The sequence below is a fragment of the Periplaneta americana genome, chromosome 8 (genome assembly GCF_040183065.1).
Source record: "Periplaneta americana isolate PAMFEO1 chromosome 8, P.americana_PAMFEO1_priV1, whole genome shotgun sequence".
Lineage (NCBI taxonomy): Eukaryota > Metazoa > Arthropoda > Insecta > Blattodea > Blattidae > Periplaneta > Periplaneta americana.
This window is the reverse complement of record NC_091124.1, coordinates 131643535-131662395: the sequence shown is the minus strand read 5'-3', so window position 1 is coordinate 131662395 and position 18861 is coordinate 131643535. Positions and strand designations below refer to the sequence as shown.

The following is an 18861-nucleotide window of genomic DNA, read 5'->3' as shown; positions in this document are numbered from 1 at the left end:
GCTGTATCAGTATGGGCATCCTTGGACCATGCATTTTGTTTACAAACGTTAGCTGCTGGGAAGAGCTCTCCCCAACCCCTAGCTAATAATCAGTAAATGAACAGTACAGCCCCAATGTGTGTAAACAAAACACACGGAACAAGGATGTCTATTCTGATACAGCTACTTTATCCGAACCGCAGTAATAAGTTTTAAGTTTTTAGTAACCAACATACAGAACATTTTCAGAAAATTACAGAAGTGAAGATCGACCTATTGACATTATGATGTCAATTTTTATAATTAATAATGCTAGTTCCAAATTAGTCTTTTATTCTTTAATAGAAATAAGTACCAGAAGTATATCCTTGTGGATAAAGGCAGTAGGCTTGTAGGCAGGGGCGTATTTAGGCTTAGGCAGACTAGGAAGCTGCTTAGGGCAGCAGATTTTAGGGGGCTGTTTTAAGCTATTACCACAGTCTAGTATATACAGTCACGAAGCTCGATACATAGTAAATATACATCCATAGATAGTTGCTAACCACTAGGATCGCAAATGTCGCCTCATTACAGACAATACGAAATAGTACCAGCACAGTCTATTCCTGGCATCCTCACAGCTCAAGCTTCGTGATGTATATAGTAGACTGTGCTATTACTGTTAATTTTTTAATATATTTTTTAAATTTTATTTATAAATCTTTAAAAGAGTACATAAACTTAAACACACAATGAAAAGGATATGAATGACATTGGCAACAATCAGTTCAAATTTAATCAACCATCTGCCAACGAAAAAAGGACAGTTTTCCAATAATAGTGTCACAGTGTGAACATAGCACTGTGAGAGTCTAACGTGATAACATTAAAGAACTTAATGGTATTATACACTGCTCAAAAAGTCTAAGGAACAATTGTATCACATTTCTTGTGTATTTTATGCTACATGTGTGATTATGACATCAGTAAAATACTTTACTCCTTGGCATTGTTTATTTTATTTTATTTTATTTTATTTTATTTTATTTTATTTTATTGGGTTATTTTACGACGCTGTATCAACATCTAGGTTATTTAGCGTCTGAATGATATGAAGGTGATAATGTCGGTGAAATGAATCCGGGGTCCAACACCGAAAGTCCTTGGCATTGCCATGACAACATTTTGAACAATTAATTATGTATATATTATTTCAATGTACCGAAGTACATATCGTATAATTAATTATGTATTTTATAGATTTTTTTATAGATATTATACTGTTAAAAGGTCTTTATGCTTGGTTCTTAAATGTACCGGTAACATTTTTAAGATATCTTCTTGTTTTCTTACTGGAATCATACGAAGTCATTTTATTTAATCATGGAACATCGTCATTTCACAACTTCTGAAATGCTCAGAGTTGTTGGAATGATAAAAGGTGGTCAAAGCCAGACTCATGCTGCTCGAGTGTTGAACACATCACAAAGTGTTATTAACTGATTATGGCTATGTTATCAAGTCGCAGGTGAGGTTAAGGAATTTCATCAAGTTCGAGGAAGAAAACAACAGTACGGCAGGATCAATTTCTGGTTCTGCACACTACGCATCAGCAGACTATCACTGCCTGGCAAGTTGCATCTGTCCTCCTGTACACTCGTGGAGTTGTTGTAAGTGATCAGACTATAAGAAACCGACTTCATGAAGCATCACTCTTCTTTCGACACCCTCTTGTAGTACCAGCCTTTTGGAGAAACAATCAGGCAGCGAGTCTAACATGGGCAGAAGAACATGTCAATTGGGTTTATGAAGAATGGGCTCATGTTATGTTTTCTGATGAGTCTAGATTCTGGTTTCACCCCAATAGAAGGCGTATCAGGATTTGCCATCATCCTGGGTGGTGTAGTCATGGTGTAGGAAGGAGTAATGATGGATAAAAGAACACGGCTCATTTTCCTGGAAGGGACAATGAATCATAATGTGTATTTAAATTCTGTTCTGCAACCAATTGTGAGACCATTTGCTAATGCCCTAGGAGAAAGTTTCATTCTTATGCATGACAGTGCCCTAGCTCATATTGCTCGAGTGGTTTGTGAATGATTTCAGCAAGGGGAGATTTCAGTATTGCCTTGATCTACTCAGTCCCCAGATCATAATCCCATAGAATATGCACGGGGTCAACTTCAGAGAGGTGTAACACCACGTATGGATAATATAGAGAACACTGGAAACTTCCAGACTGCTCTGATTCAGACTTGAGATAACCTTCTGCAAGTTGACATTGAACATCTGATTTCAAGCATGCAGAGTTGATGCCAAGCTGTGTTAAATGCACGAAGTGGTCATACTCGTTACTAATTACTGGATTCATTTCAATCTGTATGAAAATATTCAAATTTTTCCTGTCAAAATGTTTCTAACATTTTACTCAACATGCAGCATTTCAGTTATTGTTTAGTTTTTAACATAAAAAATAAAAATAATCATTTGAATTTACTTGATTTCTTTGTTAGTCAAGATAATTTATTTCTTAGATAAGGTAATATCCATTTCACTGCTATGAATAATAAACTGAAGCAAATAATGTATTTGTCCCTTAGACAATTTTGAGCAGTGTATTACGATACCTATGTTAGGAAGGCAAATCTCGTTGCTCGCAATTATAAAGCTTTGTGATGAGAGATGCCGCTAACTCTGTCATAAGAGTAGCCAGTATCAACACTCATTAATGTCCATTCAGACTTAATTTAAAAGGAAATACCACCAGCCATTGTATCAGGCGGACGCTTGGCAGTTCAGTTTAATTTGAAATGGTAAAGAGTGCAGTTGTTTTGTACCTAGGTGATTTATATTTTAATATTCATTATAATGAGTGACAATCTGAAAAAGCTAAGTGATTCTCAATACCGGAAACACCTCTGATTGAGGTTCTGGCTGATATGTACATCTATTATCAGGCAGTACATCTCACTTGACGATATGTGTCAGAGGAAGAACTGCATCTGAAATCTGATTAGTGTAATATCACATGTAGCTAGTTAGCGATGTAACTTATGCAATGGAGGGGGAAAGAACTGGTCACCCTACCCCATTATCTCCTGGTCTACTTGCCTTATGAGTGATGCCATGATGGTATCACTTGTACGGTTCAAGTCTGTCTTCGAACAGTTGACTGAACAATATCGGAAACGCGCGAAAGACAAGGCAATAAAAAAAGAGGAAATTGTGAGAAAAAGTGCAAAATAGATGTGCTATTTAAAAAACCAAACACAGCCAGCTTGTTCCAGTTCGAGTCCAGATACATCAGAGTGTAATAATGTAGCGAACAGTACTGAAAATAGTGGAACATGTGGTTTATCTGAGTCATGGGTTTCTGATATTGGAAACAGTAATAATGACGCAGAATCAATTACGGTATTTCAGTTGATCCAAATGACGCATATAGGGCGAAATAAGGGGCGGAAATATTTTTCTCTACCTGGAGGTGCCAAGTAGCTAGATTCGCCCCTGCTTGTAGGACTGACATCATCACTGCCATTAATGCCGATTTTCTGTAAGGATGAGAATCTTAACCATCTGCCACTGACGAGATTAGGAAGTGAACAAAGATGTGCTAATTTACATTCATTGGTAAAAATTGTAGTAATTAATTTTGTTCTTTATCTTTCTTTTCTTTTTTTTAGGTATCAACAGTATTAAAACAGCGATACCATGAAATGTCAGAACCGAACTTAGAGATCTCAATATTCAATATGGAAAGAAACGAATTGGCTAAGGAGAGTATGAAAGAAAGAGTAAGCTATATCATAATATAATATGTGTTAATCAAGCAGAAGTAGGAAGTTAGTATCAGTGCAACAAGTTCTAAATTGAATTCTTACATGATAGTCAGAAGGTATAAAAGTCAATTTATTAGTTTTTTTACACCTTCATTTATGATAATCTGGAACTTTCCTGGCTTCTTTTCATAGGAATAACTTCGGAGGGGGGCAGTAAAAGTGACGCACTCAAATTTATTTTTTATTTTTTCAACAAGAATATTAAAATATTTTGTACGATGTGTTCAAAATATGTTCTCATAGAATTTTTAATAATAATAATAATAATAATAATTATTATTATTATTATTATTATCATCATCATCATCATTAGCATTATTACTACTACACAAGGGAACAAAAAAGAATTTTTTCCATACCTCTGGAGTGAAAATAGCTGATTCTTATGAAACTCATGCGCTTATTCCGAAAATGCCTTTAGATTTTTTCCTTTCGGGTTAGTTCATGAGATATACAATAAAAATGAAATCAGAATAAAACTGTGCAATTTTTAATTGTCAATTTAAATTTTAGAATTTTTAATGACACTGAAATGTACTTGTTAGACAAAATAGTAATGAAATGAATTTATATAAACCACTTAGTTATAGAAGTAATTCATAACTCATACCTGCATAGGTCCTTAAAATGTTTGCTACTTTGTGTTTCTCTTGTAGTCAGAATTACTGTTCCTCTGCAGAAACCAGCAATAATCCCCCAACACTGCAGGATCCCAACAATCTTGATAACGTTTTTTCAATGCGGCTAAGTCCTGATGAAAATGCTCTCTCTGTTCATCACTAACAACACTCTAATTTTCAGGGAAAAAAGTCTAAGTGCAAATGGAGGAAATATGCACTTTCAGTGACATTCTGCAGCCCATTTCTTTATAACATTTTATTAATTTGTTCACTAAAGATTCATATTGCTCATTCTTCCTATTGTCAAGAAAACCTAACACCACTGCTTTAAAAGCATGCCAGGCCACCAGTACCACATATTTTGTTAACTTACTTCCAAAAACTTCATCTTTTAAACGCTTCCTTATCTATGGGCCAACGAAAATACTTACCCTTGTTCAACTTTGCATATGTTAAACTGGGAAGTAATTCTTGCAGATAACAAAAACCACTGCATTCTCTATTAAATGTTCTGACAAACTGCTTTCTTTAATCTCAATTTTATGTGCAAGTGAACATTTGTGAGATCCAAAGTGGGTTATGATTCACTTTGCATTGACCAGGATTGAATTTCCGTCTACTTTACCTATGTTTAATGTTATAAAGCGATTCCATGAAAATGTCATACCAGGTGATTTTTTTTAACCTTCCGTCAGCCGCTACATTACACTAGACTCTAGTTAATCCAGTCCTCAGTAATCTGGCCTCTCAATTATCCGGCCTCCTTCTAAAGTTCTTTCTATCACTTCTACTGTAATAGTTTTCTGGAAAATCTGCATCAGTGTCATGTGTTACATTGTATTATTTATACTTATATGTGTACACGTGCCGATCACGTGTGGAATGTTATAGTTTCAATTTAGAAGTGCAAGTGAAGTGGTTGGCGCAACTTAAACATTAAACTCAATTATGTTTTTAAAATCTACATACTTAGACTTCAACAAACAAAATTTGATAACATAATCCCCAGGGAAAAAATGGAACTCTCTGCATCATGATCCACAGTTAATTCCCGATTTACCACGAAAATCGTCTGTAGCTGCATTTAGATTGGCAACAGGCCATGATTGTTTGGCCAAACACCTGCATAGAATTGGAATATATCAGTCCCCTAACTGCCCATTGTGCAACTCAAACCAAGAAATGGATTCGGAACACCTCAAAATCTGTGCTTCAGTGGCTGACCATGATAATATCTTCGAAAAATATTGGAGTGCAAGAGGTCAAATGACTTTATTGTCAAACGCCTGGCATTAGAAAGCAACAACAACAATTATGTTTTTAAGCACTCTCAGTAATCCGACACTCTTGCTATTCTGGCATCCCTCTGTGCAAGAAATGGCTGGATTAGCAAGAGTCTACTGTATAATGATATGAATTGGTCGCAATGTATCATATTGATACATTTTGCTCTGACCTAAAATAATGGCTATAGAATTTATGGTATACTGGTATATAACATTCAAGATTCATTGCCACTAAATTCAATAACTCACTTTCTAGTTACAGACAAACATATCGAGGTCTACCTCAAGGTGCTGTCCTCAGCACAACTTTATTCAATATTTATATAAATGACTTACCCTCCCTGTTAAAGGAATCAAACATGAAAACAGCACTATTTGCAGATGATATAGTTTTGTGGACTTCCGGATCTTACAGACATAGAGACAAAATTCAAAATTCTGCTCTTAAAGCTCTAACTCAACTACTTGAATGGAATATATCAAATTTGATGACACTCAATTTAAGCAAAAGTAACTACCAAATATTTTCACTTGGTAAAAAAGAAAGAGAATTCAATATCCAATACAATGGCCAACACCTTCCTAGGATTTATGAATCCAAATATCTTGGAGTTATTTTCGATAGTAAGTTAACAAGGAGCAACCATTTGAAATACATTTCTGAAAAAGCTCGTAAAATATTCTCCCTTCTAAAAAGACTAGCAGGAAAGAAATGGGGATGCTCTAGGAATACTTTGAACACTACATACAAAATGTTTATACAGCCAGTGATGACATACTGCGGAGAAATTTTAATTACTTCATCTTTCATAAACGAAATAGAATATGTTCAAAACCAAGCTCTCAGGCTCATTACTGGTGGAATCAAAACAACTCCAATAGAGTCTATGAGATTCCTCACTAATATTAACAGCATCAAAATGACAATAGAAGAAAAAGCACTGATTCAATATGAAAAACTTATCAGATTACCAGGAAACAATTGGCATTCATACAGTCCTCTCTGTAGATTGAAAACTCAAAAAAGTTTCATATCCATGGTTCAAGAATTAAAATAGAAAATCAATATCCCGAATTTAAAAGAAAACTTACAAATTAAACCAAACCCTTTAACTCTATTAAATATAGAATATAATCTAAATTTAACAGAAGAAATACTGAAATCAGAAGTAAACAGTGAAATAATGAAACAATTGTCTTTAGAGACAATTAATATTAGGTACCCTCCACAAAACTGGCTTCATTTATACACCGACGGATCCTTGATCTCCAGAAAACAAGGTGCCGGTGCAGGTGTTACGTGCTGTCTCTTTTCACTTTATAGATCTCTTGGATATGGAACAACAAGTTTTGATGGAGAAATCGTTGCAATAAGTGAAAGTCTCAGGAATCTTCTATTTCTCATCAATAAATTTAAGAATGCAATAGACTCCAAAGCAGCTATTGTATCAATAGTTTCTAAACACACACCTTCATCTCAAACAGCAGAAATAACTAAAATGCTCTCTCAATTAATATCACTCAATAAAGGAATTGTATTCCAAGGGATACCATCCCATTGTGGAATCCTGAGAAACGAGAATGCAGATGCACTAGCAAAGAAGGACAGCACTGCTACTTACAGACCTGTTACTAAATCTACATATTACTCTGTGAAAAGATTTATTAAATCTACATACTTATGGCCAGTTTTTCCAAGTAATGTTTAATTTGGCTTAACAAATATTAAATTAACAGCTGGTTTATTTTTAACGTTTTGTTAAGATGTTTTCCATTTTTCCAACAAAATTTTGTTTAAAATAACCAACATTTAACTTTAACTGTCGTTAATACTATTCTAACTACTCAATAGCAGTTGGTAATGATTTTGCATATGTAAGACAACTTCTTATTGGCTGATATTATTATTTAAATTCTGTACTGTAGAGTAAGTCATGAAACATGTATAAAATCGTAACCTGTTACAGTAGCCATGATTCATACAGTACAGAGAGTTGATAAATGAAAGTTGCATTGACTACTATTGAATAAAAATTATTATTATAAGTATGGTTATATTTTATAATGCTAAATATGAATTTCTGTTTAGAAAAATCTCAGTATTATGACCACTAGGTGACAATAATTACACGAATGTGTGTGTAGTCAACTGTACACAAAACCCCGAGGAGAATTCCATATCATATAAAATTCTCTAATTCAGGTCCATGTATAAATTATATGTAATTTCGTCCTAAAGAAGCAATTGCTGCTGAAACATTTTATTATTTACTCACTGCGTATTTTGAAGCATTATTGACATCGGCTATAGTTGAAGAGCCAGTAACATAGAATCTAGAGTTAACAGTAGCTGGTGAATTGGAACAAGTGGCCTATTTCTGTTTGTAGGATATTCAAATCTGACTTCAATTTCTTGCCACGTTGAGATCGCACATTTCCTCAATATTAAATGGATAATAGCAAAGTATCGAAATAAGCGTCAGTATGATAATCAGTTGACTTATAAAGATTATCTCCCATATATTAATATTCCAAAATATCTTTTAAATTATATATTACCAGTCTTATGGCCGGTTTCACAAAGCTTCATTAAGGTTTTAATGATTCATTAATGTATTTACTGGTTCATTAAATCATTTTTATATCTCACCAAGCATCTTTAGCCTAACGAACCAGTAAAACTATCATTAAATTTAGTGATAGAAATTTCCGTCTTCAAATTTTTAATTATTCATTAGTTGCAATATAAAATGGCGGAACGTTTCGACGCAGAATTGTTATATCTGGAACTGCTCGAAAATTAAGAGTCAAATGGAGATAATGTTAACCATTTAAAAACCGATCATTTTGAAAATTTGAATGACACAAAAATTCACAAAAGATACCACGTCACGAAGATCGTGGTACCGGTACTCAAAATTTTAGAAGAAACTGATCTTAGATTAGAATATCATAAAAACGGCTGAGACAAAGCTGAAACTAGTCAACTAGGTAACATACAACTGAGTTTTATTTTAAGACATGAAAGTGATTAGCCTATTATAAATACATACCGGTACCTAAGAAATATTAGTAAATTAATACATAATGTGCATTTGAAACATAACAAAACTTAATTGGTATATTAACTTTCATTTATTAGAATTATATTATAGCTAGCAATAAGATATGTTTGCACTGGCTTTAAAACAGAAGCGAAAGAGCTGGATTCTTGGAATTTATAATCGTTTTCTTTCCGATGGAAATTTAATTTTCCATCAAGATAATCACACCGCCATAAACATTCAAAGACGGTTCACGGAAAAGCATGAAAAAAGAGGAGGATTGAAAAATATCGAGACATCCCACCTCAAAATCCAGATCAGTTCTGGGATCAAGTTCTGGCTACCTGGGAAGATTTTGCTAAGGATCAGAACTATTTCCGCGATCTGGTGGACTCAATACCCCGAAAATGCCAGGCAGTGATAGACGCTGGTGGCATGTAGACAATGTATTAGATCCACATGTGTATTTCTTTTATTTTTCTTTAATTTGTTTGTTTATCTTAGTTTTATTTCGGGAAGAAAATTGATCTCCCAAGAGTTTTTTAAATTCTCCTAGTGGGGCCAGAGTTGCGAAATAATTCGTTCCACTACAGAAAATTTAAAAAATGAAGAAAAGTAACATGTATAAAAATTAGTTACGTTAATAAAAAAAATTGTTCCCGCCGAGAATCGAACACGGGCCCCTTGAATGGCATGCCAACTCGCTACTGACTGCTCCACCGGAGAGTCATGACGTGATTAGCGCGACGAGGCACATATAGCTGCTGGGCTTGAAGTCTATGGAGACAGCACACATATTATAAACGTATTCGTGTAAATATTTTAATGTTCAGTACTAGTTAATGTTTCATTTGAACTGATTTACTGAAGCTTGGTGAAACCTGCCCTTACTCTAAACATTCCTCAAAGAGAAACATTACATGTTATTTTCACAACTTTTGTCTGAACAGCTGTGGTGTTATCCGCCATGTTTAACTGTTTGTTAAAAGAGTTAACGGCCTGAAATCCTACATTTAAAGTTAACAAATGGTTAAGAACTTGTTAAGCCAAACTGGTGTTGAACAAATGGAAAAACTGTATTTAACAAACTGTTGAAGGTTTAACAGTCGTTAAGTGTTCTAACAATACTTGGACAAACCGCCATTAGACTTCAACAAATAAAATTTGATAACACAATCTCAAGGGAAAAAATGGAACTCTCTGCATCATAATCCACAGTTAATTCCCGATTTACCACGAAAATCGTCTGTAGCTGCATTTAGATTGGCAACAGGCCATGATTGTTTGGCCAAACACCTGCATAGAATTGAAATATATCAGTCCCCTAACTGCCCATTGTGCAACTCAAACCAAGAAATGGATTCGGAACACCTCAAAATCTGTGCTTCAGTGGCTGACCACGATAATATCTTTGAAAAATATTGGAGTGCAAGAGGTCAAATGACTTTATTGTCAAACGCCTGGCATTGGAAAACAACAACAACAACATTTATTTTTATTATACACTTTAATACCAGTATGTTTATTTTCACTTGGTAATAAATACAGGGTGAGTTTTAAGTCCACCGACAAACTTCAGGGAGTGATTCCTGACTGAAAATGGAGCACAAAAGTTCATATCACCTTGTGTCCGGAAGTGCGTAGTTTCCACGGTAGATGGCACTGACGACATTCTCTCATAACTTGCAGTGTGCATTTTGTGTGTTGCAGATAGTGTGATTTAAGCAACGTAGAAGCACAATGGTCCAGTATTCATTCCAGAAACAAGCCGAGATGATGTTCGTGTATGCCCAAGCAGGTGGAAATGATCGAGAGGCAGCACAAATGTACCGAGCCACATACCCTGACAGGCAGCACCACCCACATCACACAACATTTGGAGCCATTTTTCGGTGTTTGTGTGAGCATGGGTCCTTTGAGACAAACGAACGTGCAGGGCAGCCGCAAATGATGGCTCTAAATGTTGTGTGATGTGGGTGGTTCTGTCTGTCAGGGTATATGGCTTGGTACATCCATGCTGCCTCTCGACCATTTCCACCTGCTTGGCCACACACAAACACCATCTCGGCTTGTTCCTGGAATGAATACCGGACCATTGTGCTTCTACGTTGCTTAAATCACACTATGTGCAACACACAAAACGCACACTGTAAGTTATGAGAGAATGTCGTCAGTGCCATCTACTGTGGAAACTATGCATTTCCGGACACAAGGTGATATGAACTTTTGTGCTCCATTTTAGTCAGGAATCACCCCCTGAAATTTATCAGTGGACTTAAAACTCACTCTGTATATTTATTAACTTACGTATTGTTATGATTTATTTCATATCTGAATAGTTCACGTCAAAATACATGAACATGAATAATATCATTGGTCACAATGTATGAAAATGATACACGGACTCTGAGAAAGTGTGTCATATACATATTTTAGTGATTTTTTTTAACACGGATTTATTATTTATTGTTTATTTTCAAAATATCAAGTATAACTCACCAGTTTTATTCTAAAATTTTAGACAAATATTAAAGAATAATAAAAAGAATACAAACTGCTAAATAAAAAATAAACATAAAATAAAGAGTAGCCTGTCTATTCAGAGAAACATGAAATATGTCAGTTTTATACTGTCCATTACATTATCAGTCATCACTCAAGCAATTTTCTTTTTCTTGAAGTCGAGAATAACATTCTGTACAGACTGCGGCTATATGATCATTTACAATTCTTGCAAATGGTCTTAGTTAGCCTGGTTTTCTGAGACGTGTGACACAGGATGCAGAAACGCCATTTTGCAGAAGGAGAGGAATTTTTTTCTCTCATAGCTGGACCAGCAATTCCGGCTTCCTCAGCAAGTTCACATCAGGTTCTTCATCAATTCCACTCACCTGAGAATCAGAATTACCCATCCTTCCTTCTTCTGGCTCATCATCCGCATCTGTGTCATTTTCATCTTAAAAATCTTCTTTTAGTGCGTGATTTTCGTCCTCTACATTGTTATCACAGGTTAAATTTAGTGAAAACTTTTAAATCGCCTGAATCATCTAAATCATACACTTGCCTCTGATTCAGTTACATTGTATATCGCAATGTATCAATCTGATACAAGATGCTTGCAGTCTCACACAACCTAATGGCTAAAGCAGTTGAGTGACACTGGTTTGTAGTAAGTTGTTGTTTGTCGTTTTCTAATGCCAGGCGTTTGACAGTAAAGTCATTTGACCTCTTGCACTCCAATATTTTTCAAAGATATTATCATGGTCAACCACGGAAGCACAGATTTTGAGGTGTTCCGAATCCATTTCTTGGTTTGAATTGCACAGTGGGCAGTTAGGGGACTGATATATTCCAATTCTATGCAGGTGTTTGGCCAAACAATCATGGTCTGTTGCCAATCTAAATGCAGCTACAGACGATTTTCGTGGTAAATCGGGAATTAACTGTGGATTATGATGCAGAGAGTTCCATTTTTTCCCTTGAGATTGTGTTATCAAATTTTGTTTGTTGAAGTCTAAGTATTTAGATTTGGCTTGTAGTAAGTATGAAGATAGGAAGGTATTGTAACTTTAAAGCTGCAACAATAGAAATTTAAAAATTTACGATAGAAAAACATACGCTTGAATAAATCTGATACACATGCGATCGACAGAAGGTTAATTAATATAGAAATGTTTTTGTTGAAGAAATATGTTTCTTTATGGTGTAAGTTGACTTATTCTATTAAATAATGTTTCAAATACTCTTTGTTTTAGTCTGTAACTTGCTGCAGACCTTGTGATATTCCAAACACTTAAAAACTCATTTAAGGAAACGTATGTTTTGTATCACAATTTGGACATGTAAATATGTTTTATTTCAACCCCTCTTTTTTTTTTATATCACCATATTTTGGTCTTTCCTTGAAGTAAATATAGAAATATCCTAAGGTTCTAAGTAACTTAAAAACACTATAATTATTTGTTACTGTAAGTTACACTCATTCACGATAAACATGCAAGAACTCTTCCATACAGCACATTAACTGACATTAAAATTTCCTTTGAGATTCTATATTATCACTACATCTAAAGTGATATCATTTTCCACTGCAGCACCATGACTGACTAACATGTTGCGCTCTCGGTTATGCTATTCATTCTCACTGCATACACTTGGAAGACCTTGGTAAACTTATACGTGAACTGTGTTAAGTGGAGCAATATAAAGGGAAATCTGCCACAGAAAGACAACATGAGTAGGCAGTTAGTGTGAACATATATAACTGCGATGGGCATTATGGGTGTGACCTGTGTCTCCATATCGCAATAAGGCAATTAATGGCATATTGTTAGGAAGGTGCCTGGATAACGTAATACTCTCGAAGTTTTTTTATTTCACCTGGACAGATTAATTTGGCAGCTTTAATCATACACCTTGTTATTGTTTCTTCGTCACTGAACTGTTTTAGATCACTGCGAGTTCAGAAGAAATTGCATAATAGCTATTAATATTCCATCATGTTGTCTACATTTGTTCTCTTGAATAATATTGCGTTTCTTAAGGTTGCTTAATAGATATACACGTTCTCGACACAAAAATATTTTCAAATAATCATATTTAATATTCGTCACAAATTTCATGTTGATAAATTTTCTGCGAAAGTGATAGGCTACATACAAACATTTAATTTCTCATACGTTTTAATTTAGCATGTTCCTTATGGCATAAGGAGTATAAATTTATTAGTGTGCAAAAGGATTTTTGAACATAACATAAATTTACAGTATATTCTCTTCTTCCAAACAGAAAAAGATCTCTTCTTCCTATGACACATGTTATAGTCGTTTTTAACACATACACACTGATTTGATAAGCCACGATTTCACTACTGATACTGAAGAGTTGGTACGGAACTAGGGTTAGGGAGGAAAGTGGAGTAAGAAGTTGATGTCACACAGTGCGATAAGCACGTCAAGATTGGTTTGACACCAGTCCTCAAATGAACAACTAATCCCTATGACTGTTGACAGTATTTAACTACAGAGCAAGAGCTTTGTTATCAAGTATGTAATATTTGCGTTATTTTGTGTCATTTAAGGTGCATGGTAGGAAGTTAAGTTTTGTATTTCGGAAAAGATATTATTCATTTAAATGAATCTTTATGGGTGCTATGCATAGACATTTTGCGAGCCCGCACTACAAGTGTGCTAAACTAGTCCTGGCTATCGACTGATGCATCAGTCAGTAATTACTTGTACAGGATTCATATCATATCATATCGCTAACACTGGTTTAAGAATACGAAAAACGTTAGTTCGCTGATCATCCATCAGGAGCCTGCGCTAAGAATGTCTATGAATATGACCCTATGTTACCAAGTCCGACCATGGAACTAGCGGGTCTGGGTTCAAATCCTGGTTGGGACAAATACCTGATTGAGATTTTTTTCGGGGTTTTCCCCCAACCCATTAAGAACAAATGCTGGGTAACTTTGGCATTGGACTCTGAACTTATCTCGCTAGCATTATCACCATCTCACTCAGTCAGATGCTAGATAACCATAGCAGTTGATAAAGCGTCGTAAAATAACCATTTCTATAAACAATTTATGTTACTACTTATCAAGTTTAATGTTATTTTGTACTACTTGCAGTTCCATACTATAGAATTTAAAATAAAATTCAGAAATGTCAGTCACACCGCACTTTTTCGACCATAACTCCATTGCTAATTGTGGTTCAGATATCTTTTTTAATTTAACAGAAGTTTAAAACTTCCTCTCCAAACAATATTTTGGAAAACTGTGTTGGGAATGACAGTCAGTAACACACACTTTGGAAATATACTTTTTTTTTTTTAATGTCGTTTGTTTTTATATATATCTTAATTATAAACTTTCCTCTATCAAATCATGTGGTGACACATTCTAATTTTAACTCATTAACAATTATTTAGGCAGACATTTTGCTGCCAAAATATACTGTACATGTCAGTCAGTCACACGTGGAATTGCTCCATAATGTTTTGGAGCCCTCTTTTTATCTTTATCATCAATTTTGCAACCAAAGTAGTGAAAGTAAGCTCTTTTAGTAATTTTATAGATTTTTTTCCTTTGGGATTTTGATATGAACTTTCCACAAACATAACAAAAATTGTTTGGATGATTACGACACTGACGTCTGTTACTTTTATCCAAGTTGAATATAGAAATAAAATAAAATAAGATACTACTATCATGCTTCAAAGAACAACAGCACTAGATTAATTCATCAAACTAAATCTCCAAACGAAAGTTCCACCAAGAACAATTTAGAAAAAAGTAACATGTTTATTAGTATATTTACATTTTAAGATAACGCTAATTTTCAATACAAAATAATTTAGTTCTTCTTCTCTAGCATTCCCATCCCACGCAAGGAACATCTGGTTCTTTTCTAGGAGCAACCTGTCAAACTTTCAGATCTCTTTGCTGCCCTTGCATTTTCCCTAATGCATCACTAGTTCATATTAGAGTTGAGTCTTCAGTACTTTCGATACCTCGATATCCTCGATAATGGGAGTATCAATAGTGATCGATACATCTGGGAAAGGACTCGATACTTTTTTCATATTTCTTAGTTTTTAGGAGTTCTCATTTTTCTTTCTATTTCAGTGATGGATTAGATTTCTTTTACATAAAAGTTTATAGAATTATGAGGTGTGTCCATTTATGTTCTGCATTTTACAGAAATTTGCCTTGCATTGAAAAATATGTTATAATCGGTTGTAAAATAATCCCCACCCCTAGTAAACCAAATATTTCAATAGCCCCAATTGTGGGGTTCGGTTGGGAAATTCCTCAGGTTTGAAATGGATTCGGAACACTTCAAAATCTGTGCTTCAGTGGCTGACCATGATAATATCTTTGAAAAATATTGGAGTGCAAGAGGTCAAATGACTTTATTGTCAAACGCCTGGCATTAGAAAACAACAACAACTTTCGCTGATATGTTTTCGCGGGATATCGGCCGAGTTAAGATTTTGGAATGTTCCAAGCTTTCAACTGCTATCTCTGCAGCCATCTTCAGGGAAGTAGTGTCTAGACAGAAAGTCGTAGGTTATATAGATGTTAGGCTGTCTCAGGTGGTACGGGATTGGTTGGCAGATCGGCCAATCCGGGGCCGGGAATTATCATTCCTCGTAAGCTCCGCCCCTCCCGGGATTCTTGTGTGACGTTTGGCGGGCGACGAGTCCTGATCCACCGGCTGGAATCGGTTGCTGTCCCCGGTCCGTGATCTTCGTGACCTCAATTGTAAGAGGGCCTAAGCTGGTCCAAGGCCAGTGTCCATGCCTGACTGAGCTGTAGTCCACTGTCTCTGTTAAAGTTGTTTTTCTCCAGCTTAATCTCTATGGCCTCCTTGATTGTGCGATCCCAGTAGTAGTATTTGACCACACCAAGGTCATTAACAAATCAAGCCACTACTGGGATCGCCCATTTCATTCGTCGCCTCGGCCCTCATAAGGCCGCAGGAGCCGACGGTATCCAAGGAATTATATTGCAGCATCTCCCAAGGTCAGCTATGAAGCGCATAGCAGAGATAATTAATAACATCTTGGCTTCCGGTCACTATCCCATTCCCTGGAAAGAAGCTCACGTAGTTCTCTTCCCAAAGCCCGGAAAGGATAAGACGAATCCAAGCAACTATAGGCCTATTAGTCTCCTCAGTTGTCTCAGCAAACTGGCGGAGCGGGTCATACATAGACGCCTCACTGAAGTAGTATTGCCCCAAATCAGGAACGAGCAATTCGGTTTTCACCCTGGTCGTTCCACTACACTCCAGGCACTCCGCATGACGGAGGACATTACCTGGGCTATGAGCACGAAGCGTGTAGTAGCTGCAGCTTACCTGGACATCGAGCGAGCATTCGACAAGGTTTGGCATGAGGGACTCCTCGTTAAGTTACTGGGCATGGGAGTCCCAGATGGAATGATACGACTCATTTCTAACTATCTCCGAGGCCGTACATTCAAAACCCGTGTAGGCACTAGTTTCTCCACCCCCCGTGAAATTCACGCACGAGTCCCACAGGGTTCCATTATCGGGCCCATACTTTTCAATATATTCATTAATGACCTCCCGTTTCGCTATATCCACGGCAGAAGTAGTCATCTGTATATCTATGCAGACGACACTGCCCTCTTGGCGATGGGCAAAACCTATAGATTAGCGTCCCGTAGATTACAGTCGATCTTAGATCACCTCCAGCCGTGGTTCCACGACTGGAGAATCAAGGTCAATGTAGAGAAATGTCAGGCCATACTCTTTTCACTAAGAGCGAGGCTCGAAGACATACCACCACCACCCACACTTTTCGGACGAGAAATGCCGTGGATGAACCAAATTAAATATTTAGGGATCATTATGGACTCTCATCTCAACTTCCGAGATCACATCCAATCCCTTCTTCGTAAGGCCAACGGGCTGATAGTTAGACACTATCCCATTCTGGCGGCCTTAACTCCTGACAACCTGAGGGTAGGACTTACCATGTATAAGGCCCTCATTCGCTCTGTCATTACCTATGCCGCACCCGCATGGGGGTTTGCGGCAGTGTCCCATCTCCGTAAACTCCAAGTTGTCCAAAACCAGGTGATTCGACTCATTACCCATCTCCCCCGAGTCGCCTCGAGAAGAAAGTTCCATGATGAACTAGAGTTGCCAACCATAGACGAGTTCATTGCTCGACTGGCTAGGAACCTGTATGCGGAAGCTCGTGCTAACCCCAACCTGCTCATATCTGGCCTCGGCCAGTATGATCCTAGGTTACGGCGTAGACACCAGACAGGTCCATTAGCTATACTATTGAGACAGGAGGACAGGGAGGCTGGCGTTACTCCCAGGTTTTGGTAGCCACGACTCAACTCCATGAGACTCCTTGGATAGTGCAACCGCTGTAAAATGACCTTGTCTTAACTGGGCTAAACAAAATCCCTCCATAACATTATCTACTTTTGTTGATCGATGGAAATCTAATAGAGCCAATTGGCTAGTATATATCCATCGATTCATAGAGTCATTCAACCTAAGAGCCAACTGGCTAGTCTCTGATATTGAGACAACTCATCCTGCCTAAGGTTTTTCCGTGGTTTTCCTAAGGCGCTAAGACAAATGTCGGGATGAGCCCTAAAAGAAATGGGCCACGGACCTGCACTCATATCCCCATGAATCTCCCTAATTAACAATTATATCTCTCCCCCCTCTTCGCAATTGAGCCATCATATAGCCAAATGGCTGGTCTCGAAATTGAGACAAATCAACAAGGCTCATGACCTCCTACATAATAGCCAAATTGGCTAGTCTCTTATATGAGACAACTCATCCTGCCTAAGGTATTCCGTGGTTTTCCTCAGGCGTAAGACAAATGTCGGGATGAGCCCTATAAGAAATTGGCCACGGACCTATATGCCCTTCCCCATATATACTCACCTTTATTATAAATTATGTATGCCCTAGTTCAGATAATATTAATAGTCTATTAAACATACGAGGTCACTCAATAAGTCGCAAATTGAAAGGACAGGGACCTCTCAAATTGCAGCTTAGATTTCACGGCGCTTCTTCCGACGGCCTTCACCTGCTTTGTCATCGAACAACAGATGACGGCGTCTTGCCATCCTAACGGCAAACACCAGCCAACTCCTCCTCGCCCCGTTCCGTGATCAATTGATCAATCTCAGCCCCCCTCGCGTATGTGGTACCTAAGAGGTTACGTCCAATTTCGGCTTCCCCTTCAAAATTTTCTAGAGCTCCTTCAGGGGAGCAGCGTAAACCGGAGTGAGACTAGTGGCCAACAGGCTTGGAGCTCACATATTTAGTTTTGTACAGCCCCCAACCCCTTGCAAGGACGCGTTTTGCGTACCTTTTAAATTTTCCTCCCAATTCTCCTTCGATTTTTCGATTTTTCGATTCTAGACACTACTTCCCTGAAGATGGTTGCAGAGATAGCAGTTGAAAGCTTGGAACATTCCAAAATTTTAACTCGGCTGATATCCAGCGAAAACATATTAGTGAACCAACGCCGAGAAAGCCTCAAATCATACAAACATCACCTTTGTTTAGCCAGCATTCCGAAGACTGTTTGGAACCTTATT

At 36.9% G+C, this 18861-nt stretch overlaps 1 protein-coding gene across 6 annotated transcripts in view; it reads left to right on the top strand.

The window, feature by feature from the left end:
* Window positions 1–18861, top strand: part of lobo (lost boys) — a 782641-nt gene that overhangs the window by 718790 nt on the left and 44990 nt on the right. For 5 of the 6 annotated variants that reach the window (XM_069833633.1, XM_069833631.1, XM_069833628.1 and 2 more), the window contains one exon: window positions 3642–3752. The exons of the other annotated variant lie outside the window; for it this stretch is intronic. In XM_069833633.1, coding sequence (XP_069689734.1) covers window positions 3642–3752 — 111 coding nt within the window. The remainder of the gene's footprint in view (window positions 1–3641; window positions 3753–18861) is intronic. 6 annotated transcript variants of the gene reach the window in all.